This window comes from Musa acuminata, chromosome BXJ1-2 (assembly GCF_036884655.1).
Source record: "Musa acuminata AAA Group cultivar baxijiao chromosome BXJ1-2, Cavendish_Baxijiao_AAA, whole genome shotgun sequence".
Classification (NCBI taxonomy): Eukaryota; Viridiplantae; Streptophyta; class Magnoliopsida; order Zingiberales; family Musaceae; genus Musa; species Musa acuminata.
The window spans coordinates 25,181,812-25,206,680 of NC_088328.1; the positions used below are offsets into that span (position 1 = coordinate 25,181,812).

At 37.1% G+C, this 24,869-nt stretch overlaps 4 protein-coding genes across 4 annotated transcripts; 3 read left to right on the top strand and 1 right to left on the bottom strand.

The window, feature by feature from the left end:
• The first annotated feature begins 3,805 nt into the window (after positions 1 to 3,805).
• On the top strand, positions 3,806 to 6,058 carry LOC135604371 (wall-associated receptor kinase 2-like). The gene has a single exon (XM_065094365.1). The coding sequence runs from the start codon at positions 4,205 to 4,207 to the stop codon at positions 5,132 to 5,134; it is 930 nt and encodes a 309-aa protein (XP_064950437.1). The 5' UTR covers positions 3,806 to 4,204; the 3' UTR covers positions 5,135 to 6,058.
• Positions 6,059 to 6,983: 925 nt separating this feature from the next.
• LOC135604355 (wall-associated receptor kinase-like 2) lies at positions 6,984 to 8,521 on the top strand. Its single transcript, XM_065094364.1, has one exon. It carries the CDS (start codon positions 7,214 to 7,216, stop codon positions 8,342 to 8,344), a length of 1,131 nt encoding a protein of 376 aa, XP_064950436.1. The 5' UTR covers positions 6,984 to 7,213; the 3' UTR covers positions 8,345 to 8,521.
• A 6,127-nt stretch (positions 8,522 to 14,648) lies between these two features.
• On the top strand, positions 14,649 to 20,289 carry LOC135604339 (wall-associated receptor kinase 3-like). The gene is made up of 6 exons (XM_065094363.1): positions 14,649 to 14,722; positions 14,868 to 14,926; positions 15,072 to 16,031; positions 17,316 to 17,828; positions 18,583 to 18,690; positions 18,900 to 20,289. Exons 3-6 carry the CDS (start codon positions 15,125 to 15,127, stop codon positions 20,120 to 20,122), a joined length of 2,751 nt encoding a protein of 916 aa, XP_064950435.1. The 5' UTR covers positions 14,649 to 14,722; positions 14,868 to 14,926; positions 15,072 to 15,124; the 3' UTR covers positions 20,123 to 20,289.
• A 476-nt stretch (positions 20,290 to 20,765) lies between these two features.
• Positions 20,766 to 24,310, bottom strand: LOC135604387 (kinase-interacting family protein-like). The gene is made up of 3 exons (XM_065094367.1): positions 24,223 to 24,310; positions 22,744 to 22,883; positions 20,766 to 21,904 (listed from the first exon to the last, which is right to left on the bottom strand). The coding sequence occupies exons 2-3, from the start codon at positions 22,829 to 22,831 to the stop codon at positions 20,952 to 20,954; spliced, it is 1,041 nt and encodes a 346-aa protein (XP_064950439.1). The 5' UTR covers positions 22,832 to 22,883; positions 24,223 to 24,310; the 3' UTR covers positions 20,766 to 20,951.
• Positions 24,311 to 24,869: the final 559 nt, after the last annotated feature.

Sequence of the window (24,869 nt, forward strand, 5' to 3'; positions counted from 1 at the left end):
AAGGTGTAAAAAAATTGTGTGATAGATATATTACTGCTAAATTATGCTTAAGCACCTTGAGTTAATAGTTCAGATATAAAGAAGTTAATAGGTTAGTATCTTGTTAGGTTGATTCATGACAAACGGACATGATGAAAGAATGATTAATTTATTAGAGGCAGATATTAGCTTGGATAGAATAAAAAAATTCAAAAAAGAAAATACTTAGACTCTTGTGCTATAAAATGATTCGTGTCTTTGTATCAATCTTACCTGTCATATTTTTTGAGTCATTTTTTTTTTTTTTGACAGATAGGAGGGAGAACTGGTGAGTTATGTGGAAGTCAGGATAGTTCCTCTTTAAACAAGAAGAAGAGAACAACAACCTAAAGAAAAATCCAAACATAATGTCTCACTCGTAGATGGACCACTAAGCGTAGACTAATAAGAGAAAATATGAAAAGTATAAGCTACCTGTAAATCCACATTTATCCAAGAATATATATATATATATATATATATATATATACTTCAAAGATAAAGACATTGACAATCCAACAATAACTTCAACTATACGTAACTGCACCATCAGATTCCATCAAAACGTTGAAATGATCATTGTTTAGCTGTTAAGTCCTAATTTTTGTCACTAGTTGTGAGATTTTTTTAGAAAGTAATTTCATATCTAAAATGAATTAAGAAATGAATAGTTTAGGATTAGTCCTGCTATCAATATTGGTCCATAAATTAAATAAGTTTTTTATATTACAATCATGATATATTACCCTACTTATGGCTTGACTAATTATTTCCTATCCAAATTCGAAGAATAAATCAGAGGACGACTCACATGGAAGTTTCTAAGGATAATTTCTCTTCGAACAAAGGGAGAACAATAACTCAATAGAAAATCCGAACATGATGTCTCACTTATACATGAAAAGTAGAGACTACCTGAAAGAGCATATTTAACTTCAAAGATAAAGATATTATTTGACAAGCCAACAATAACTTCAACCATACGATACTTCACTATCCAATTAGTACGTCGAAAAGACCATTGTTTGGCTGTTGGTATATGAGTTAAATCATTATTTTTGTTATTAGTTGTAGGATTTTATTAAAAAGTAAATTTATTATCTAAAATAAATTTAAAATGAGTAGATCAGGATTAGTCCTGTTATGAATATTGGTCTATAAACTAAATAGCATAAGATTTTAGATTACAATCATGCTATATTACCCTAATGATGGCTTGACTAGTTGTTTTTTGTCCAAATTCAAAGAATAAACCACATTGAAATAAGAAGACAAAAGCGAGAATGACTCACATGAAAGTCTCTAAGGATAATTTCTCTTAATAGCAACCCAATGGAAAATTCAAATATGATATCTCACTTGTACATTGACACTTTAGATGACTACAAGCAAAGATTAATAAGAGAAGATGTGAAATGTATACGCTAGTTGAAATTTCATATTGTACCATCCGATAAGTACATTAAAATGATCATTGTTTGGCTATTAGTATACGAGTTAAATCCCAATTTTTGTTATTAATTAAGAAATGAGTAGTTCAGGATTAGTCATGCTATCAACATTGGTCATAAACTCAATTTTATATCTAAAATAAATTAAGAAATGAGTAGTTCAGGATTAATCTTGCTATCAATATTGGTTCGTAAACTAAATAATATAAGTTTTTAGATTACAGTCATGCTATATTACCTTATTGATGACTTGACTAGTTGTTCCCTGTCTAAATCTGAAGAATATTCATACAAGAAGATAGAAACGAGAATGATTGACATGAAAATTTCTAAGTTTCTCTTCAAATGAAGATAATGGCAACCAAAGGAAAATCCAAATATGGTATCTCACTTGTATATGGATGCTTTAGATGGCTCCAAGTAACTAATGAGAGAAAAAATGTGAACGTATAGACTAGCTGAAAATTCACATTTAACTTCAATAATAAAGATATTACTTGATAAGCCAACAATAACTTCAACCATGCTGCACTATCCGATTAATACTTTGAAATGACCCTCGTTTAGTATATGAGTCAAATACCAATTTTTGTTACTAGTTGTGAAGGATACACCACAAAGACTTGATTTTTCAGCATGGAGAAACGTATCATATCGTTGTTCGTGCCCGATGGAACAGCTTCCACAAGTCCAAACAGATAGCAATACCCTCTACAATTCTAGTCAAGTCTGTTCAGTAGTGTAGTTCTAATTATTGCTCTGAAACAAATACTCCGAAGACAACATTTATATTTTTATTCCCCTTCATTCCCATGTAACCTTTTAAGTGTTTGTTATATATTACTTAAACAAGAAGGATTGGGTCTTCGGAAAAAAATATATTTTTTTTTTTAAATTTTAATTTTACTTATGTGGTTTTCTTATTTTACTCTAAAATTGATTTAAAGTTTTTTCCTAAATTATCCAAGGCGTTGTGCTTGCAAATTACTAATAAATATCGGTAAGTTCTATCTATCTTAGGGGTCAAGTCAAGTTTGAAAGTCAAAATGCATGTTTTGCGTCCTACTTGAAATTTCCACAAGCACAAGAAATTGTTTCCAAGGGAGGACAGATAACAGATAACGCAAGTTAACATCAAAAAATATTCTGCCGTAGGATTTAGTGCAAAGACTTGGAAGTCAAAGTCCATTGTTGTTTTGGAGATATGATAGTCCATATACAAACTCTAAAGAGGGAATGGTTGTGAAGCAGGTGTCATGTTAACTTGAATTGATTCTCACCCTGTCATCATGAAATCATGCTCTATTCTCGTTCCACCAATTTATTCGCATTCCATTGTAGGTGCTGTTGCACGTTGTACCTAATTCTGTTCTCTTTTCCTGGAATTCACAAATGCCTGTCGGATGTGAATCCGAAGGCAAACTTGACACCGAATAAAGAACCGATTGTTCTTTTGAAAGATCATAGGAGGCAGAAATTGGATGTCATCAGCCATCTTGTCAGGTGAGAAACGCACCGTGAATGGTTTAATTTCCAGGTGGGTTATACTCAATCTATACCAATCAAGCTATTGGCGTCGATGATGGGTTGTATTGGCTTTATCGTTGAAAGATACGCGAGCGATTCATCAAACTTCAGTTGTCTCATTCACGTAATGTAAAAGGTGAGGCCATATGACCACGACAAGGCCGGTTTTGCGCCAATACTTCGTCCGAGGCACCAACGAAGGAAGATCGGCTTCTCATTGAACCAAATTTATGGCTTTTAAGGGTGTTGTTGATTTTATGAGTCCAGTACAAGCTCAGGTCGATACCCAGAAGCCTTCTAAAGTCAGTTGTTTATGCGTGATTAACAATTCGATAATTGGTCATAATATACACGTTTAGATTACGCAACACTTAGTCAGTATAGCTGTTCAGCAACCATACATATAATTCGAAGTAGACATATTTGCATGCAGTAGCGGGTTGTTCATTTTATTTTCTTTTTCACCGTAGCATCGAGATCGACCCGGATATTGTTTTTGTACGATGGACAATGGAATTAGATTTCGCGAGCCTTTGGAAGTGGCAATGATTCCGACCAACTTCGTCGTTTGGATAAAAAAAGATGCATTGCATCATAACTGGTGGCCGATGGAACAGCTCTGACGAGTTCAAAGAGGTAAGCAGTACACACTGCAAGTCTAGTCAACTTTGTTGATTGTCTTGCCATCTCCATCTGCAAGTGTGGTTAATTATGACTCCAGCAATTGTTTCGAGCACATCAGCTATATAAACGACCTAACTCCGTATTGCAGGTGTCCTTCAAGATAGAGCAACAACCAGAGACGCGAAGGTGAGTGGAATTTGCTCTCCCATTACTCCGGTCTTCTTCACAAGCTTGACATTTAATTTCTTTGCTGCGCTTCGTGGTTTTCCTTAATTACATCGATGCAAAACGGATGCATATGATCAAATAAATTCGATTCTTGTGCTACAGATCCTCCATATCTTGGGCTATAGCTAGAAATATGCAGACAACCTCAGTGGTGTCATGCTTGGCAATTTTGCTACTGTTAATTATCATACATAGCTTCTCCTGTGACTGGGTTTATGGTGCTACCATAGAGTGTTTTATGTATTGTCCATGTCGCCGATTCAAGTTACTCTCTGACCTGCAGGAATCCTCATTTATCAAACAGAACTGAGGCAGCTGGAAGAGGGAAAGTTTAGTATGAGAGAGAGAGAGAGAGGATGGGGTGGGTGGAGCTGTTGCTGCTGCTGCTGACATTGAGTTCAATGGGTTTAACGAATGTAGAAGGCGCATCGACAAAGGAACCTTTCACTTTACCTTCCAATTGCACAAAAAGATGCGGTAATATCAGCATCGAGTACCCTTTCGGGATAGGCAATCGTTGTTATCGTCCGGGCTTTAATCTTACTTGCACGAACGATACCAATCAACCTCCAAGGCTCTTCTTGGGTGATGGAAAACTCGAGATCACTAGAATCGATTTGGATAATGGGACCGTGAGCGTCATGACACCCATTATCACCATGGGTGTGGATGAGGAGTTCATTAATGTTACTTTAATTGATCTTCGGAATTGGCCTTACTCTTTAAAATCATTGGATCTGCAGAATTCTTACCCAAGATATACATATAATCATTTGTATGTGTCTGGTTGCAGCGTGATTGTCGACCTGCTGGATCCCACTACTAATAGGACTATCGATACTTGCACAACTATATGCACTTCCAATGACAACAGTCAGTGCAGACTTGGGTTGTATGATTGGAATAGTACTTCATTGGTGGTTCGATTAACGCGACTCAATCAGAGTGACCTTCATTTTCTTAATGCTTCCAGTATCAAAGTTTTCGTGTACGATTCTTACAATTCTACCATAGATGATCTCCAAAGAATAGTGAAAGGCAGGAGCTCGGAAGTGGAGACTGCCCTATCATGGTACATCAAAGGCTATCCTACCTGTGAAGAGGCTAAGAAGAATATGAAAACTTATGCCTGCATCAGTCCCAATAGCGACTGTTATGACGTCATTAATTATTATAACTACACTGATTATAATTTTGGGTACTTTTGTCAATGTTCTGTTAATTATCAAGGCAACCCATATCTACCAAATGGCTGTCAAGGTAATATTCCTCATCTCTTTGTGTGAGTTCGATTAGATAAACATGATATGCAATAGAAGTGATTAAATATAATACACGCATGATAAGTTTAAATTTTCTTCGTGGTTCTCTGTTATGCTTGATACTGGTTTCTCTTTTTTTGACAATCAAACTGGTAAAAGGGATGTTTACTTGTGTAAAGAAATCCATCTCACTATTAGATAAGACTGTTATACAGTAGAATAGACTAAATCATGTAATGGCTTGAATCCCCTGCTCATTAGATAAATAAATGGTACAACATACATTAGATCCCTAGGCCATTTGCCTTATCCATCTCCACAATAACACAGGAGAAAGTCTGGTCGGCGTATCTACAATCCTATGCCTTCGGGATTTTATGATCGCTACTCACTTATTCTCAATGCTTGGCTTACGATTCTGATTTTTTAGATACAAGTCAATCGTACAGCTCCTTTTGGCCATCAGATAACGAAAAACACGGTAAGCTTATGACAACTTCTGCTGCTGACTTGCTTCATCATATCAACAGATACAAATTTTACTCTACATCCGGTGAAGGGCTGTCCAACAAAATGTGGGAGTGTTGACATCCCTTTTCCATTCGGGCTAAAAGAAAGGTGTTACAGAGACCAGTTATTTGCTCTAACGTGCAACCACACGTCAATTCCTTCCACTCTTCTCTTCCGGAAGTATTACATAGTGCACAATATATCGTTGGAGAAAGGGCAATTAGAAGTTGAGTATAAATACAATGAGGCCGACAGCTATACCTATACAACTACACCTTTCACTTTCGTTGACGAGCAACCCATTGTTAGTTGGGTCATTGAGAATCAGCTTTGCAAGGATGCTCAAAGCAATAGAACGATGTTTGCATGTGTCGATGAACACAGCTCATGTGTGGACATTAACACCACAACAAGAGATGGTCAAAATATCTTGGGGTACCGTTGCAATTGCTCCAAAGGTTACGAAGGAAATCCATACCTTCCTAATGGATGTACATGTACTTGATTCATTTACCTCTCTCTTAAATGTTGAAAATTAGTCATGTAACTAAAATCTACACGATTTTAAAAACAAAAAAAAAACACAACATATACAATCTTTAGCCACGAAATAGACACTGAATACTTTCACATTCACAGACTTCGCTTTTTTAATTTGTGCAATTAGTCATTCAAAAGTTTTCCTTGTTTCTTATTTATGCACTGATACGTGCCTGTTATTTTCATGATTCCCTAAAGATCCTTATCGAGAATTGTGCATACCGATATCTTCAGCTGCCTAAACTGCATATCTGCGTAACGTAATTGAATTGAGACGTCTAAGATGGTGCCAACTTAGTACATGACTCCCTACATATTTTTTTATAGGACAATTTTACCATCCAGAACTTATCAAATTTACACTCCTTGTTCTTCTACGGGGGAGAAATTACTCTGGAAATGCTTACAATAATTTTCCTTCTATAAACAGTAACGTTAAATACCAAAGAGTACCATTTCATCGCAAAAATAATTTTGTCATTGATGACAGAAGCTAATATTTAATCGTCAGTGTGCACCTCAGAAAAAGAAATTATGTAAACTATGTGCATGGTAATTATCATTTAAAAGATCGTGTTCTGAGATTCACGTGAGATTTAGCTACTAATTTTCTTTCTGATGATTTGTCAGATATCGATGAGTGTAAATTCCCCGACAAATACGCCTGCAATGGGATTTGTAGAAATATGAAGGGCAGCTACAGCTGCACATGTCCACGAGGGACAACTGGTGATCCTAAACGAGCATGCATCCCCGACAAAAAACAGACTGTTCTGTTAGGTAAGTCCTCCAAACTTATTGGTTTATAAAGATGCAATAGGAATATTAGTACGTCTGATATAAATCAAAGTATATATACATATGATTGAGCAAATAGAAATAAAGAACCAAAACATGCACAAAAATTAATGTACACAGGCTGCAATGTGAGAATAGAATACTCAATGGTTGGTATTTACAGGTGTCATCATCGGCGTAAGTAATGGCGTGGGCCTATTGCTCTTGAGTACGAGTTTGATCATCCTACGGAGGAAATGGAAGAAAAGAAAACAAATGAGAATAAGAGAAAAACACTTCCGTCAGAATCATGGTTTACTGCTACAACAACTTATCTCTTCTCGTGAAGATGTTGCTGAAAGAACAAAGATATTTCCTCTGGAAGAGATAGAAAAGGCAACCAATAATTTTGATGAAACTCGAGTGCTCGGTCGCGGAGGACACGGAACAGTTTACAAAGGGATTCTGTCGGACCAACGCGTGGTCGCCATAAAAAAGTCAAAAATTGTGAAGAAGAGCGAGATAGATCAATTCGTCAATGAGGTTGCAATTCTTTCTCAAATTAATCACAGAAACGTGGTAAAGCTTTTTGGATGCTGCTTGGAGACCGAAGTGCCCTTATTGATCTATGAATTTATCTCAAACGGAGCTCTTTCGGACCATCTCCATACTTCAGATGGTAGTTCTGCATTGTCATGGGAAGCTCGTCTGAGGATCGCTGCAGAAACCGCAGGAGCACTTGCTTATTTGCACTCGGCTGCTTCAATATCTATTTTACACAGGGATGTAAAGTCATCGAATATTCTCTTGGATGATCACTTCACAGCAAAAGTATCAGATTTTGGAGCTTCAAGATTTATTCCACTTGATCAAACTCATATAGTCACCGGTATTCAAGGGACCTTTGGATACTTGGATCCAGAGTATTATCAAACAAGTCAATTGACAGAAAAGAGCGATGTTTATAGCTTTGGGGTCATTCTTCTGGAGCTTTTAACGGGAAAGAAACCTATTTTCTCCATCGAACATGAGAATAAACAGAACCTATCAATGTATTTTCTCCAAGCACTACAAGAGAAGCGCTATTTTGATCTCGTGGAAGATCGTGTTATGAAAGAAGGGACTAAACAAGAACTTACGGAAGTTATTCAACTAGTAGCAACGTGCTTGAAATTTAAAGGAAACGAGAGGCCTACGATGAAAGAAGTGGAGTATAAACTACAGAGCCTAAGAAGGATTAGAAAGAATGGAGGACGTCATATTGCAGAAGGTAATGAAGAAACTGAGTGCCTACTGAGCGATTCATCTTATACTTTCTCCGATTCAGTTGACCAAGCAACCGAAGGGACATCCAGGAATTATAGCTTAGAAAATGAATTCATGTGGTCACACTATAACCCACGGTGAGTATGCGTTATACTAGTATTTACATTTGTATGTATTGACAACATAACCTAGGTCATTATATCATGTAGTCATTATGTGGAACGTTATGTAGCCAAATAACTAGTATCTTATAAACGCTCATATATGTTATCAGGTATATGTATCTAATCATATTATGTACACAGCTTGTTTGCTTAATGGCCCAGGTTAATTTTTCTCTTGTTTGAATTTATAGTGTTAATGACAGTTATTATGATAGATATTTATTCTAGCGGTTAAATACTACTTTCATAGATATAAGAATTACAATAACTAATGATATGTCACTCATTGATATTGGTTGCTTTTTTCTGATCCACACCAAAGGAGTAGTATCTTTATGATGACTAGTATATTTCAACATCAAAATATGAAGAACCTTATTCTTTTCTTAGATAACCTTCACGGACACCCATCATAAATCTCATTGGTAAGTTATAAATGGATTCAATCGTATATTGCTATCTGTATATATTTTTGTTGCTACAGATACATGTTGTGTCTTTGATATATTTTGTTCGACTCTCAATAATGCATGAGGTTTTTGCATCATCGACATATGAGACTTAAACGGATACACACGATGGCATTGATTAGACTCGAGAAAAGCGAAGAAATAGGACCCGTTGCTTTTATTAGTTCGACATCCGATCTTTTCTTCACCACAAACGAATTAAATATTAGTCATGTTAAATTTAGTTAAAATTATTAATTAGTTAATTAGTTAAAATTGTCATGTTATTGTTAACTGTAATGGCACCAATTTCCCATATTGAGGTCAAAATCACGACCAAGAAGGAGACTCTGTTCGACGAAAAATTGGAACGGACCAACTTCTATAATAGAAAGTTTTAATAGTGGATGCCAACTTTGCCAATTTAAGGAAGCCAAGCATCAATATATATTCACACACAATGGGACAGCTCTGACCAGATCGACTCGTGATTGCGGAATCATCGGTTTTGATTTCTCGAAATTAGAAATCAGAACCATCGGTTTTGATTTCTCAAAATTAGAAATCAGAACCATCGGTTTTGGTTCTGATTCGGACTATTTTGGTTCCGATTCTAACCTTAAAATTTTTAATTTAAAATAATTTAAAATATAAAAATAATAATTTTCTTTCTAAAATATAAAAAAAATATGAATAACTATAATAGGCAAGGCTGTTATAAAAAAAATTATAAAATTTTTAATCCAACTAAATAGCTCTTTTCAAAGAAAATCTTTAATCAAACATAAAGTCGTTCTGAAACTCATATATTAAATATTTTAGCCACTATACTATATATAATATATAATTATTTTTAAAAATATTTAAACGGTTTGAAATCGAAATAGTTGATTTGGAACCGAAATCATCGATCTTAATTTTCCAAAATCAGAAATCAAAATCGAACCACCTAAATTCGATTTCGATTCAATAATAATTCTAATATTTCGATTCGAATAGAACCCAGACAAGCTCCGACCAACATGAAGTTCATGTTACGAATGTACATAGGACAAGTCAAATCAACTTTGTTGACCGCTGTACCATCTGAGTTCATATTACAAGTCTCTCGCTCCTCCATCACAGCTACTGCAGGTCCCATACATCAACTATATCAACAATCTCTCTCTCTCTCTCTCTCTCTCTCTCTCTCTCAGTGTACACCTCTGCAGGCGTTCTTCAAGCCAGAGCAACAGCCAGAGACGCGAAGGTGAGTGGAATTTGCTCTCCCATTACTCCTGTCTTCTTCACAAGTTTGACATTTAATTTCTTTGCTGCGCTTCTTTCTTTTACTTGACAACATCACTTATACAGCACTTGCCTATTTGCACCTTAGCTATTTCCATATCTATTTTACACGTTAAGTCGTCGAGCATGCTTTTGGGTGATCATCTCATGACAGAAGTATCATATTTTGGAGTCTCAAGAATAAATAGAACCTATCTTTCCAAAGAATAAACAGAATCTATTTTCTTCAGGCTATGAGAGAGACACTTGTACAAACTGATAGAAGATCTTATAATAAAAGAAGGGATTAAACAAAGTAATCTTCTTTTTAAAAGAGGATATTACTATTTGTAACTCATTTTTTATTATTTATAATTTTATTTTGATTTTTTTTAATATTTTAAAATTATCTCACAAATAGATATAAATATCATCATCTTCTTTCTTCTCCTTAAAAAAATGATATTGAGATCGAGTAGGGTCATCAGCAAGCGGTAGCAATAAGTAATGTTGATTGCGATGATGAAATAAGTGATTGTGAGAAGAAAAAAATAAAAATAAAAAATAAAATGATAATACAAGGATGGTTAATAATAAAATAATATTTTATTATTTTTTAAATGATTGCCCATACTAAGGAGATTGTCAATTGCAAAGAGGAGGTTATGAATAGTAGCTTCCCTAAAAATTGGATTCAAAAGTTAAATCCCGATGTTAGACATAACTTTTAATCTTTTGATGGTCTGTTAGACATCAATGAATGCAGCTTTCTTGAGAAATATGTTTGGCATAGGATTTGTGCTAATACGAACGGCAGCTACAATTGCGTGCGCATGTAAACTCTTTTGTTAGGTACGTGGAACTGCATGATTGAGCAATTGAAATGGAAAAAAAGCAAAAGAAATAGAAAAGAAACTAAACGTCATTGACAAAGCTATGAAACACAAACGGGAAGTTATATGAAGCTAAAACTTGATTGGTACAGCGCAGGTGTTATCATCGGTGCAAGGAATGGCACGGGGCTGCTACTGTTATGTATAGGTTTTTGTGGTTCTAAGAAAGAAATGGAAGAAAAGAAATCAAAAGAAAATAAGGGTAAAGTACGTCCGTCAAAATTATGGATTACCACTACAATAGTTAATCTAATCCATTGAAAATATTGCATGGAGAACAACAAAAATAATTTCTTTAGAAGATAGAAATCAATTAACATTTTTTTATGAGAATCGAATACTCGATGGTGGAGGACATGGAACAGTTCAAAAGGAATTATACCGGATCAAGGTGTAGTTGCCATAAAAAATCAAAAATTAAGAAGAAGAGTGAGATAAATCAATTCTAAATAAGGTTGTAATTCTGTCTCAAATTATAGCTTGGAGATGGAACTCTTGTGGTCACACAATTATCCAAGGTGAGTCTGTATTCGATAAATATTCATGTTTTGTTGACCATTTGATCTTCACTTATGCCTATATAGTGTTGCAGTGTCTCATCTTTGGGTTTAATGATATAATGTAACGCTGTTTTGGGTAATGTTGTGTTTGAAATTTTCATCCCAAATACATTTCAAAGATCATGTGAGAGCCACATATAATGAAAACATTATATCAAGTTAACATCAATTGGAATCGTGCCCTTTACTTTTCTGAGGTTGCCAACGGCAAAGTCAATCCATTTTAATATATCATTTTCTATGTCAAACGAATTATTTTAAAACTGTGTGATTATCCTCATTGTGGAAAATGATGGTCAGTTCCTTTCTCTCTCTAGTTATTGTTTTAAACATTTGATACTATTATTAAGTATTTCAACACTCCGTTAGTTTCTAATTTTGATGATCTTCAATATATGATAGTCGTTCAACACCCATACATGTAACTGTAACTGACAATCCATTTGCAATAATCATGGGTCGTTCGTTCATTGTTCTCTTTTTCACCGTAACATCGAGATTAACTCATATATAGTTATTCGAATGAAGGTAACTGAAGTTAGATTTCTCAAGCCTTTGAATCTAAGTTAATATAAACTTGAATACAAAGATAGTATCAGCTAACAAGAAGGTGTAAAAAATTGTGATATATATTTTACTGTTAAATTATGCTTGAGGACCTTGAGTTAATAGTTCAGATATAAAGAAGTTAATATATTAGTTATTTGTCAGGTCAATTCGTGACAATCACACATGTAGAAGTCTCCAAAAATAGTTCCTCTTTGAACGATGAGAGAACAGCAACCTAATGGAAAATTCAAACATGATGTCTCACTCATAAATGGACTACAAGCGTTGATTGATGAGAAAAAAAAAAAAAGGATAAGCTACCCGAAAGTTCATATTTATGGTTGAAAAATTATATATACACTTCAAAGATAAAGACATTTCTTGACAATCCAACAATAACTTCAACTATACGATACTGCACCATCATATTTGGACGTTGAAATGACCATTGTTTGGCTTTTAGTATATGAGTTAAATCTCTATTTCTGTTACTATTAGTGGGATTCGATTAGAAAGTGATTTTATATCTAAAATAAATTAAGAAATGAGTAGTTTAGGATTAGTCCCGCTATCAACATTGCTTCATAAACTAAATAACATAAGTTTTTAGATTACAATCATGATATATTACCCGAAATAAATCATAGTGTAATAAGAAGATAGAAGTGAGAACGACTTACGTGAAAATCTCTAAATTAGTTTCTCTTCGAACGAAGAGATACCAATAACCCGATAGAAAATCCAAACATGATGTCTCACTCATAGATGGAAGCTTTAGACGACTATCACTGTAGGCTAATAAGAGAAAATATGAAAAGTATATGCTAACCTTAAAGTCTACATTTAACTTCAAAGATAAAACATTACTTCACAAGCCATAATAACTTCAATAAGTCGAAATAGATAATCTACAATTCTAGTCAAGTCTGTTCCGTAGTGTAGTTCTAATTATTACTCTGAAACAAATACTCGGAAGACAACATTTATATTTTTATTCCCCTTCTTTCCCAATTAATCTTTGTAGTGTTGGTTAGATATTACTTAAACAAGAAGGGTTGGGTCTTCAGAAAAAAATATTTTAAAATTCTAATTTTACTTATGTGGTTTTATTATTTTACTCTAATATTGATTTAAATTGTTTTCCTAAATTATCTGAGGCGTTGTGCTTGCAATTTATTAATCTAAATATTGGTAAGTTCTATTTATTTTAGGGCTCAAGTCAAGTTTTTAAGTCAAAATGCATGTTTTTGCCTCCTATTTGAAATTTCCACGAGCACAAGGATTTTTTTTAAAGGGAGGACAGATAACACAATTTAGCATCACAACATATTCTACCATAGGACTTAGTGTAAAGACTTGGAAGTCAATGTCCATTGTCGTTTTGGAGATGTGATAGTCATGGCATTAATCTTTCTCCTGTTTGAACTGGCATGTCAGATAAAATTAAGAAATCAATTATAATATTTGCAGGAATGGAGACTTTTCAATTATTTTTTATCCTTATATATATTACCACCATATGCAAACTCTAAATAGGGGATGGTTGTGAAGCAGGTGTGATGACAACTTAAATGATCCTCACCCTGTCATCATGAAATCATGCTCCATTCTCGTTCCACTCATTTATTCGCATTCCATTGTAAGTGCTGTTTTACGTTGTACCTAATTCTGTTCTCTTTTCCTGGAATTCACAAATGCCTGTTGGTTGTGAATCCGAAGGCGAACTTGAAACCGAGTAAAGAACCGATTGTTCTTTTGAAAGATCATAGGAGGCAGCAATTGGATGTCATCAACCATCTTATCAGGTGACAAACGGAATGAGAATGGTTTAATTTCCAGGTGGGTTTTTTTCAATCTATCCCAATCAAGCTATTGGCGTCGATGATGGGTTGTATTGACTTTATCGTTGAAAGATACGCAAGCGATTCATCAAACTTCAGTTGTCTCAATCACGTAATGTAAAAGGTGAGGCCATATGACGACGACAATGCCGGTTTTACAACAATACTTAAGCCGAGCCACCAACGAAGGAAGACTGGGTTCTCGTTGAACCAAATTTATGGCTTATAAGGGTGTTGTTGACTTTATGAGTCAAGCACAATCTCAGGTCGATACACAGAAGCCTTCTAAAGTCAGTTGTTTATGCGTGATTAACAATTCGATAATGGTCATAATATACACGAGTAAATTACGCAACACTAAGTCAGTATAGCTGTTCAGCAACCATACATATAATTCGAAGTAGACATATTTGCATGCAATTGCGGGTTGTTCATATTATTTTCTTTTTCACCGTAGCATCGAGATCGACCCGGATATTGTTTTTGTACGGTGGACAATGGAATTAGATTTCCCGAGCCTTTGGAAGTGGCGATGATCCCGACCAACTTAGTCGTTTGGAGAAAAAAAGATGCAATGCATCATAATTGGTGGCCAATGGAACAGCTCTGACGAGTTCAAAGAGGTAAGCAGTACACACTACAAGTCTAGTCAACTTTGTTGATTGGCTTGCCATCTCCATCTGCAAGCGTGGTTAATTATAACTCCAGCAATTGTTTCGAGCACATCATCTATATCAACGACCTAACTCCCTATTGCAGGTGTCCTTCAAGCTAGAGCACCAACCAGAGACACGAAGGTGAGTGGAATTTGCTCTCCCCATAACTCCGGTCCTCTTCACAAGCTTGACATTTAATTTCTTTGCTGCGCTTCTTGGTTTTCCTTAATTACATCGATGCAAAACGGATGCATATGATCAAATAAATTCGATTCTTGTGCTACAGATCCTCCATATCCTGGGCGCTATTGATATGCAGACAATCTCAGTGCCATCATAATTGAGGTACTTCTACAGTGATACTATATCGTACACGGATAGCCTCCCCTCTATCTGCGTTTATGGTGTTTCAATTTCATGCTTTATATATTGTTGCATGTCGCCAACTGAAGCAACTCGCTAAGCTGCAAAGTCCCCCTTTATCTAACAGGACTGAGACAGCTGGAAGAGGGAAAGAGTTAGTCTCTGAGAGAGAGAGAGAGGATGGGCTGGGTGGAGTTGTTGTTACTGCTGCTGAAATTGAGTTCAATGGGTTCAACAAAAGCAGAAATTGCATCCACAAAGGCACCTTTCGTTTTACCTTCCAATTGCACAAAAAGATGTGGTACCATCGATATTGAGTATCCTTTCGGCATAGGCACTGGCTGTTATCGCGAGGGTTTTAATCTTACTTGCACGTACAACAGCACCAAACCTCCGAGGCTTTTCTTGGGTGATGGAAAACTCGAGATCACTAGAATCGATTTGGAAAATGGGACTGTGCGCGTCAAGACACCCATTGTCACCATGCGTGTGGATCAGGAGTCCATTGATGATCCGTTAATTGATCTTCAGAATTGGCCTTACTCTTTAAGATCATTGGGTCTAGAAATACAGAATTCTTACGCAAGATATACAAATAATATTTTGTATGTGTCTGGTTGCAGCGTCATTGCCGACCTAGTGGATCCCACTACTAATAGGATCATCGATTCTTGCACAACTAGATGCACTTCCAATGACAACAGTCAGTGCAATCTTGATTTATATTATTGGAATAGCACTTCATTGGAGGTTCGATTAACTCGACTCAATCAGAGTGACCTTCATTTGCTTAATGCTTCCATTATCAAAGTTTCCGTGTACGATTCTTACAATACTACCACAGATGATCTCCAAGGAATAGTGAAAGGCGACAGCTCGGAAGTGGAGACTGCCCTTTCTTGGTACATCAAAGACTATCCTACTTGTGAAGAGGCCAAGAAGAATATGGAAACTTTTGCCTGCATCAGTCCCAATAGCGACTGCTATGACGTCATTAATTATGCATACACGAATTATAATTTTGGATACATATGTCGATGTTCTCTTAATCATAAAGGCAATCCATACCTACCCAATGGTTGTAAAGGTAATATTCCTCCTCATCTCGTTTCGTGTGAGTTTGATTAGATAAGCATGAAGTACAACAAGTGATAGATATTATTACAGATGTTAATTTTCGTTTTATAGGTTAAACATTGTCAAAGGATCATGGTTTTCCATTATGATTGATTAACGATAACTTTGATCAGTCAAACAATAAAGTGTCTAATTCATATGATTGTTTGAGTCAAATGGCATGCACATTAGATAATAAAATGGTACAACATACATGAGACCCAGATTTTCTCGACAAAGGGCATTTACACATTTCTAATCATATTTGATTTTTATTTTTTATTTTATCAAACATATAATAAGGAAACAACTTTAGTTATCTCATACCTATTGAATGTGACCCTTTCAGAAAAATATCTCAATGTAAGATTTTAAAACTCACATTCTAAAATGTATTGGGTGTATTTTGTCTATTAATATTTTAGTGGGGCTATACTATTGTACTCATATATTTCTTTTAAAATCAATAGCAAAGGATAAAACTAAAAACAATGGCAGCATACCACAGTTATATAACCTTGGTCATTTGTCTTATCCATCTACACTTTTTTAAATGTATGATCATACTTAATTGGATAAGATATATTATAGTTTTAATCAAAATTTGATAATAATTATTATTCAATATAAAAAAAAGCTCATTTATGATAAAATATCTTAGAAGATATCTTGATGGTAAAGACTTTCATAATTATCTTTTTTTAGATCTTCATCTATTTGTAGACAAGATCCCTTAGAAATCTGGACAACAACGACAACGAGGATAATTAAATATCTATTTTCTATCCTTATTTATAAACAGAATTTCTTAAGGAAGGGATATGAACGACGACTAGAGAAAGAAGATGAGTCTAACTTTTACATATCATTGATTGTTGTTTTCTGGAATGATAAAAGGTATCTTGAAATAGCATCCAAGGAAACACAAGTCTAAACTTTTTCTATTGTTATTTAATCTTGATCTTTGCATTAGATTATTTTGCATAATTATTCTATGCTTATAATAAAAACACAAGAAAATGGGTGTCATGACTACAATCTTGTAGCTTTGAGCTCTCATAATCGTGAACTCATTTTCAATACTTGCTTACAATTCTGCAACTTCAAACATATGCTCTCTCTCTCAAAAAAAAAAAATTGCTGATTGTTAAGATATAAATCATTTGTACAGCTCGTTTTAAACCGATCCAAAAAAGAGAAAACACGATAGGCTTATGGCAATTTCTGCTGTTGACCCGTTTGTTCATATCAACAGATACGTCTTCTATTTTGGTTCCGAGAAAAGGCTGTCCAACAGAATGTGGGGGTGTTAACATCTCTTTTCCATTCGGGCTAGAAGAGCATTGTTACAGAACCCAGGCATTTGCTCTTACATGCAACAAGACATCCAATCCTCCCACTCTCCTCTTCCAGGGCTATTACATAGTGCACAGTATCTCGTTGGAGGACGGACAACTGGTAGCCAGTGCGCCAAACAGAACAACAACAAGTTTTTATTACAGTTATTACAGTTATTACATTTATGACAACTACTACTTGGATGCAACTGGACCTTTCACTCAACTAGAGCAGCTGTCGACCTTTAGTTGGGTAATTGAGTCTCAGAATTGCGAGGAAGCCAGACAGAACGAGACCACATTCGCATGCCCCAAAAAAAACAGTTTGTGTGTGAACATTAACAAAACTTCTAACGAAGATATCTGGGGATATCGTTGCAATTGCCCTAAAGGTTATCAAGGAAATCCATACATTGCCGATGGATGTGAAGGTACTCAAAAGCCAAAGTTCTCTCTCTCTCTCTCTCTCTCTCTCTTTTGTGCATGCACTAGGGCATACAACAGAACTACTACTCAGAATGTTGCAAAACACACGTGAAACATTAGCCTTCAGAAGTTTTCTTTCTTTCTCATAAGTACAATGATATATGTTATTTGCATAATTCCCTAAATATCCTTATCGAACAGTACATATACCGGTGCCTTAAGCTATTTTAACTGTATGTCTCTATCACATACTAGAATCAATACATGTAAGATGGTGTCAACTAAAGTTTACATACTAGAATTAACACCATTACGCGAGATTTGAAGGACGATCGCACCTTTCAGAGCCTGTCAAGTTTACATTTCCTGTTCTTCTATTTGTAAAAATACTCTTGAAATGCTCAGAATCTTTTTCCTCCTATAGAAAGTAATGTTATTTAGGAATGAATACCATGCATCACAAAAATAATTTTATCAATGTTGATGTTAAAAATGGAAAATAAATTGTCAATGTACATGTCTTTTGTGCACTAACCTACAGAGCTTTTTTTTTTTTTGTACCTCACATGTTTAGTTAATATATTATGCTTTTAAAAAAAAAAATCAATGTGAACCTCATAAAATTTTATTATGTAATAAACTTTGTGACTAAACATTTGCTGCTTATCATATTTTAATTTCTGACAAAATATATATATTGCAATTGGGGTTCTGAAGTTAACGTGATATAATTCTACTAATGTTTTGATGGCTTCTTAGATATTGATGAGTGCAGCTTTCCCAACAAATACGTTTGCAATGGGACATGCATAAATACGAATGGTGGTTTTGAGTGCCTTCCTGACAAAAAACAGACTGTTTTGTTAGGTAAGTTCTCGAAACTTATATGCTTACAAAAAATTCAAAATGAATATTACCATGTTTGACATAAATAAAAAAGTGCATAAATACCTATGATTAATTAGATAGAAAAGAAAAAAATACAAAAAAGTGCTTAAATATTAAAGTACACAATCTGCAGTGTGAGAACAAAAAGGAAAGATTTGTGAAGCTAAAACTTGGGTGGTATTGTGCAGGTGTCATAATCGGTGTAAGTCTTGGCAGTGGCTTATTGCTCTTAAGCATAAGTTTTATCATCCTAAGAAGGAAATGGAAGATAAGAAAGCAAAAGAAAATAAGAGAAAGACACTTCCACCAAAATCATGGACTACTATTACAACAGTTAATCTCTTCTGACGAAGACGTTGATGAGAAAACAAAGATATTTTCTCTAGAAGAGATAGAAAAGGCAACCAACAATTTTGATGAAACTCGAGTACTCGGTCGCGGAGGACATGGCACGGTTTATAAAGGGATTTTATCAGATCAACGTGTAGTCGCCATAAAGAAATCTAAAATAGTAAAAAAGAGTGAGATAGATCAATTCATCAATGAGGTTGCAATTCTTTCTCAAATTAAACATAGAAACATCGTCAGGCTTTTTGGATGTTGTTTAGAAACAGAAGTCCCCTTGTTAGTCTATGAATTTATCTCCAACGGGACCCTTGCAGACCACCTCCATGTTTCCGATGGTAATTCTGTATTATCATGGGAAGCTCGTCTGAGGATCGCTACAGAAACTGCCGGAGCACTTGCCTATCTGCACTCGGCAGCTTCAATATCAATTTTACATAGGGATGTTAAGTCATCAAATATTCTTTTGGATGATCATTTCAGGGCAAAAGTATCGGATTTTGGAGCCTCAAGATTTATCCCACTTGATGAAACTCATATAACTACTGTTATCCAAGGCACCTTTGGATACTTGGATCCAGAATATTACCAGACGAGTCAATTGACGGAGAAAAGTGATGTTTATAGCTTTGGGGTTATTCTTCTGGAGCTTCTGACAGGAAAGAAACCTGTTTTCTCCATTGAGCATGAGAATAGGCAAAACCTATCAATGTATTTTCTTCAAGCAATGAGAGAGAAGCATTCTTTTGATCTTGTGGAAGAACGTATCATGAAAGAAGGAACTAAACAAGAGCTTCTGGAAATTATTCAACTGATAGAAATGTGTTTGAAGTTGAATGGGATTGAAAGGCCAACGATGAAAGAAGTGGAGCATAAATTACAAAGCTTAAGAAGGATCGGAAAGAAAAAACAATATCCTATTCCAGAAGGTATGGAAGAAACCGAGTATCTGCTAAGTGATTCATCTTATACCTTTTCTGATTCAGTTGACCAAACAACTGAGGGGACGTCCAGAAATTACAGCTTAGAAAAAGAATTCCTATGGTCATTATATAACCCACGATGAGCTCGTATTCCACTTAATTATTCAGATTTATATCTTTATTTCGTGTGATATTACATGTTATATGTATAATATTGAGTATGTTTTATAAAGTTGTCTATTATTATATCTTGTATTGTCACTAGAAAGTTTGTATCTCATAAACGGTTATACAACGATATCCTTTCGTATGTTTCATGTAGTTCTCATGTAGATATTGTTGTGACTTGTATTGTCACTAGAAAGTTCGTATCTCATAAACATTTATATAGTGTTATCCTTTGTATACATCAAGTATTTTTTTCGTATTATCACTGAAAAGTTTGTATCCCATAAATACTAATACAGTCCTCTCCTTTGTATGCATCAGATCATATATAGGCATCTACTTCGCTTAATGTCCTATATATAGTTATCTACTTCGCTTCATTGCCTAGGTTAATTGTTTGAGTTTGCATCTACTTAGTTAAAAGATGGTTACAATATTGGTAACAATATTTAATGAATAGCCTCGGCTATAAACGCTGGTATCACTTCGAACATGTAAATGTGGCGTGCAAATGCCATCCTAAATCATCATCATCCATGCACGCCTCATGTATGTTAATTAGCGTGCAGAAAACATAATTTGCCATGTCCATCACCCATGATTCGATCAGCCATCCCGCGAGACAACTCAACGTATCATCAGATACACTGCCATACTTGTAGGTTTAGTCCAACCCATAATATTATAGGACAAGGGGACTACCACGGACTCTCCACAACCAACTCTGTGCTGTCCTTCACATAGCCATATTTTTGGAGCGCAAAAAACAAAAACATACGAAGACGAAAAAGAAAGTGCATTTATCTATATGTAGAAACAATTCTTGGGCACCTTGGATTCCCTCACGTGCGGCGCACACGAGGCTGGGGCCCAGTCGAACCGCCGCACCCGCTCCCACCAGCTCCGGCCCGATCGCCGCCTGGCCCGCGCCGCCTCCGCCTCCTGCCTCAGCCGGCGGTTCTCCTCCCGGAGGCGGTCCACCTCCGCCCGCGCCTCCCCCTTCTCCTTCTCCCGCCTCGCCATGGCCTCGAAGCACTCCCGGTTGCGCCGCTCCAGGCCATAGATTTGGGCCTGGAGGCCCTCGATCCTCCGGCCCAGCAGGCACACCCGGTGGTCCTCCCGCAGCTTCACCACTGCCCGCGCCAGCTCCCCCGCCCGCCGCCGCATGTACCCCAACTCCGCAGCCACTGCCCGCGCCTCCTCCTCCGCGGCCGCCGCCCGGAACCCTAGCCGAGCGTTCTCACCCAGCAGCACCATCCGCTCTGCCTCGAGCACTTCAACCAAGCTCCCCTGCAGCTCGATCTTGCGCGCCGACTCCGCCAACCGTCGCTCCACCTCCGCCCCCTCCGCCTCCACAAGGTCCCGCTCCACCGCTGCCAGCACCAGCTCCGCCATGATCATGTCTAGATCGGCGGCCGCGACGGCGGGGTTCGGACCTTGGAACTGCGGACGGGGCTGAGCGGGTAAGGTTTGGAAGGAGAGGGAGCTCTCGGCGTCGGAGCAAGTGGAGTCCGGGAGGTCGGTGTCTTCATCGGCGTCGAGGTCGGAGGGGACGGAGGAGGTGCGACGGTGGTGGCGGTAGAGTAGAGACTGGGCGTAGCGGTCGGCCAGGTAGAGGTAGCGGTGGTGGAGGTCGTGGAGGAGGGCGATGAGTTGAGGCCGCTTCTGGTAGTAGTTCTCCGCCCGCTCCGCAAACGAGTCCGATTCCGGGTCGTCCGGTATATTCACCGCAAGTGATTGCACCCTTTGCTCTATATCTGCACTCGGTCCAACAAAAAATTTTGTGATTTATAAGATCAAAAAGAGACATTTTTCTTGTGGGCGTCGAAATAAGAGGTTATGAAGGAAAAATGAACATCTCCTCGTAAATCTTTGCACAATGCTTGCAGTATGTGCCATGGGACAACACATGTTTTGATTTGGAACTAAACAGAGTATGGTGTGTTTTCAAAGAAAAATGAAATAGAAAAATAAGCTACAAGTCATGCTGCATCAAAAATATAAAATGTTACTTTTAATCTAAGATGGTCATAATGGATGCTACACTTGTCATGGATTGCAATTTAACTTTATATACTTTTGCTGAAAAGAAGGCAGATGTTAGGGGTAACAAACACTACGATGGGTCGCAATAATGAGTGTCCAACATGTAGTAGAAAGTATTGACAAGAGGACAGTGGAGATTTATATACCTATATAACCTATCAGGCTACACTGCTTCCCCTTTAAATTGCACTACTTTTTGACAACAATGTCCCGATGAAATTTGACTTTTCCTTTGCATTTAATTTAAATTTCGAATTCAAACTAAAAGAAGATGTCTGCAGCAATCAAAAGAACACGTAGACAATTCGACCACTTTACTCTCCCTAGAAGAAACACTACACAGATAGCGACATTACAGCTATTTGAAGCTTAAAAGAGGAGAGAGATGAAAAGAAGAGATGTTTTCGCATCTTAATGCGTCTCAATAATTCGCCTGCAACTTGTCAAACATTCAAGTACGTGAGTGTTGTTGTGTTCCTATCCAACCTCTATCCGAGAGAAGAAGAGCAGCGGCAGCGAGAAAAAGCTAAGGGGAACAGTGGTTGCTCACCTGCAAGCGCCGCTTGCAGCCAAGGCGGGCATGTGGACGACCGACACGAGGCGTGATAGCTCGCTGTCGTCGCAGTCGTCGTCGCCATCGCGCTGAGATGCGTAGCCACAGAGACCGCTTTGTTGTGGCCCTTCGTACCACTGCCATCAAACAAAACAAGAAAACATTGCAGGCCTCCTCCATCAATCGAGCGCGACAAGAGATCAGCCAAACAGAACAGTCACAGTGCAGTAAAGAGTAAAAGAATACAAGAAGGCTTGGGAACCGAACGAGAGCATGTCGCGAGGCCCGAGGTTTTACATCATGTTCCTCTCATCGTCAAAGGTAAAAGAAAAAGAAACCCGCGTTAGATCGCCATGTGAACGTACGACGCTGCGCTGGTGAATAATGTTCGCCAGGAGGACAGCAAGCAGCCCCACGGCAGCGTGAGTTCTGAACTCTGTTTCAGATGGTTGTCAAACATGCACGGCCGTGAGGTGAAAAGCTTTGATTCTGGAGACCGTAAAAATGGCTGAAGGTGATGGAATCCGATAAGGTCGAGAGCTTTACTATTATCCTCGTGATCTCGGCGACAGTAAAAATAATTAAAAACCGATGAAATCCCAAAAGTTAAATCGAGAAAGTTGGAAAATAATATCGTTTAAAGGAAATAAATCAGAGCCACCGGAAAAGCTTGGACTGCCTTAGCAGTTAACCAGCGAAAATTTTGGAATGCGAAACAGAGACAGGAATGAAGCAGAGAATCTCAGGTTGATTGAATGCGTTCGCTAAGAACTTCTAAGGAAACATTCATCTGTGCTGCACAAGCTAATGGTTCTTTCCACCCTGATCATGATCATTAGAACATGCAATACAAAATGTTCATGATTCCTTCTGTAATTCCGAGAAAAGAGAAGGTTGGATTTTTTTTCTCTTTATCAGAAATTCTGCCTGCTAAAAGCATCAGAAAATCTTACTTCAAGGGAAAAAAAAGACAAGTTTTGTGACAGCATTGATTAAGAAACATCCAAGGGACAATTCGCCTATGATATATCAGTAACCTTTTACCCTGGACAACTTGATCTTTGTCGCTTTGATCACCAAGAACATACTGCCATTCTTAAAAAGAGACGGTCGGATTTTTTTTCTTTAGACTCTGTTTCTTTTGCAGAGCAACAAAAAAGAACAGGAAGAATCGGGATCTCAGTTTACAGGAAGAGAACTCCAGTTTTACTGGCCGCATTAATGAAGAACATGCTAAGGAACTCTACGAGATAACACATTGTACTCGCTATGCCACTGGATTTTTCCTCCTCGATCACCAAGAACATGCATTGCAAAATGTTCATAATCCCTACTGCCATTCTAAGAAAAAACCCAATCGATTTCTCTATCTTTTGCAAAACTAAAGCTTTCTGCCCGGTAAATCGAGCATCCATGAAGAGAGAAAAACTAAGACGTAGAAAAGAAATGGAGAAGATGATCTGAAAGAAAGCATACCTCTTCCGAGGAAAAGTCGCCGCTCGCCGGAGAAGCTCTGCGACGCTACCCGGGAAGCGACATTAGTATGAGAAGTGGCAGACCTGAGGGAATGAGCTATTAAAGTGACAAACTACACTATAGTACACAGATACTGGAGCCGTTCTGCTGATTCGTCCAAAACAGAAACCAGTCTTTTCTGTTCATCAGAAACGTCCATTCTTCAAATCGGTAACGATGAACGGCTGTAGTGAACAGTTCTCGGTGTACGATGTTTAGCCATTAAGAACCGACGCGTGGACTTCCTGGCTCCCGTGTTTTCAAACTCTGATCGGCAGATGTCCTTGATGTATACGGGAGATTCCTCGTTGCCCGAGCTTTCCCGTATTCACGGAATTGCCCCGCTGTGTTGGGCAGAATTCCTCGTTCCATTCCACGGCGGCAATTTACGTCTCGTTATGTCACAAATCTTTCTTATAATCAATCCCACGATGTCATGTCCTCTGTTTATTATTATTATTATTATTAGACTCGTGCAACACAGCATGTCTCCTGTTTTCTATAATCCGACGCCCTCTTCCATTTATTATTATTATTGGACTTGTGCATCTCGGCATGTCTCGTGTTTTCCATCTCAACATGTATCTTTTTTGGCGACCTCTCCTTCA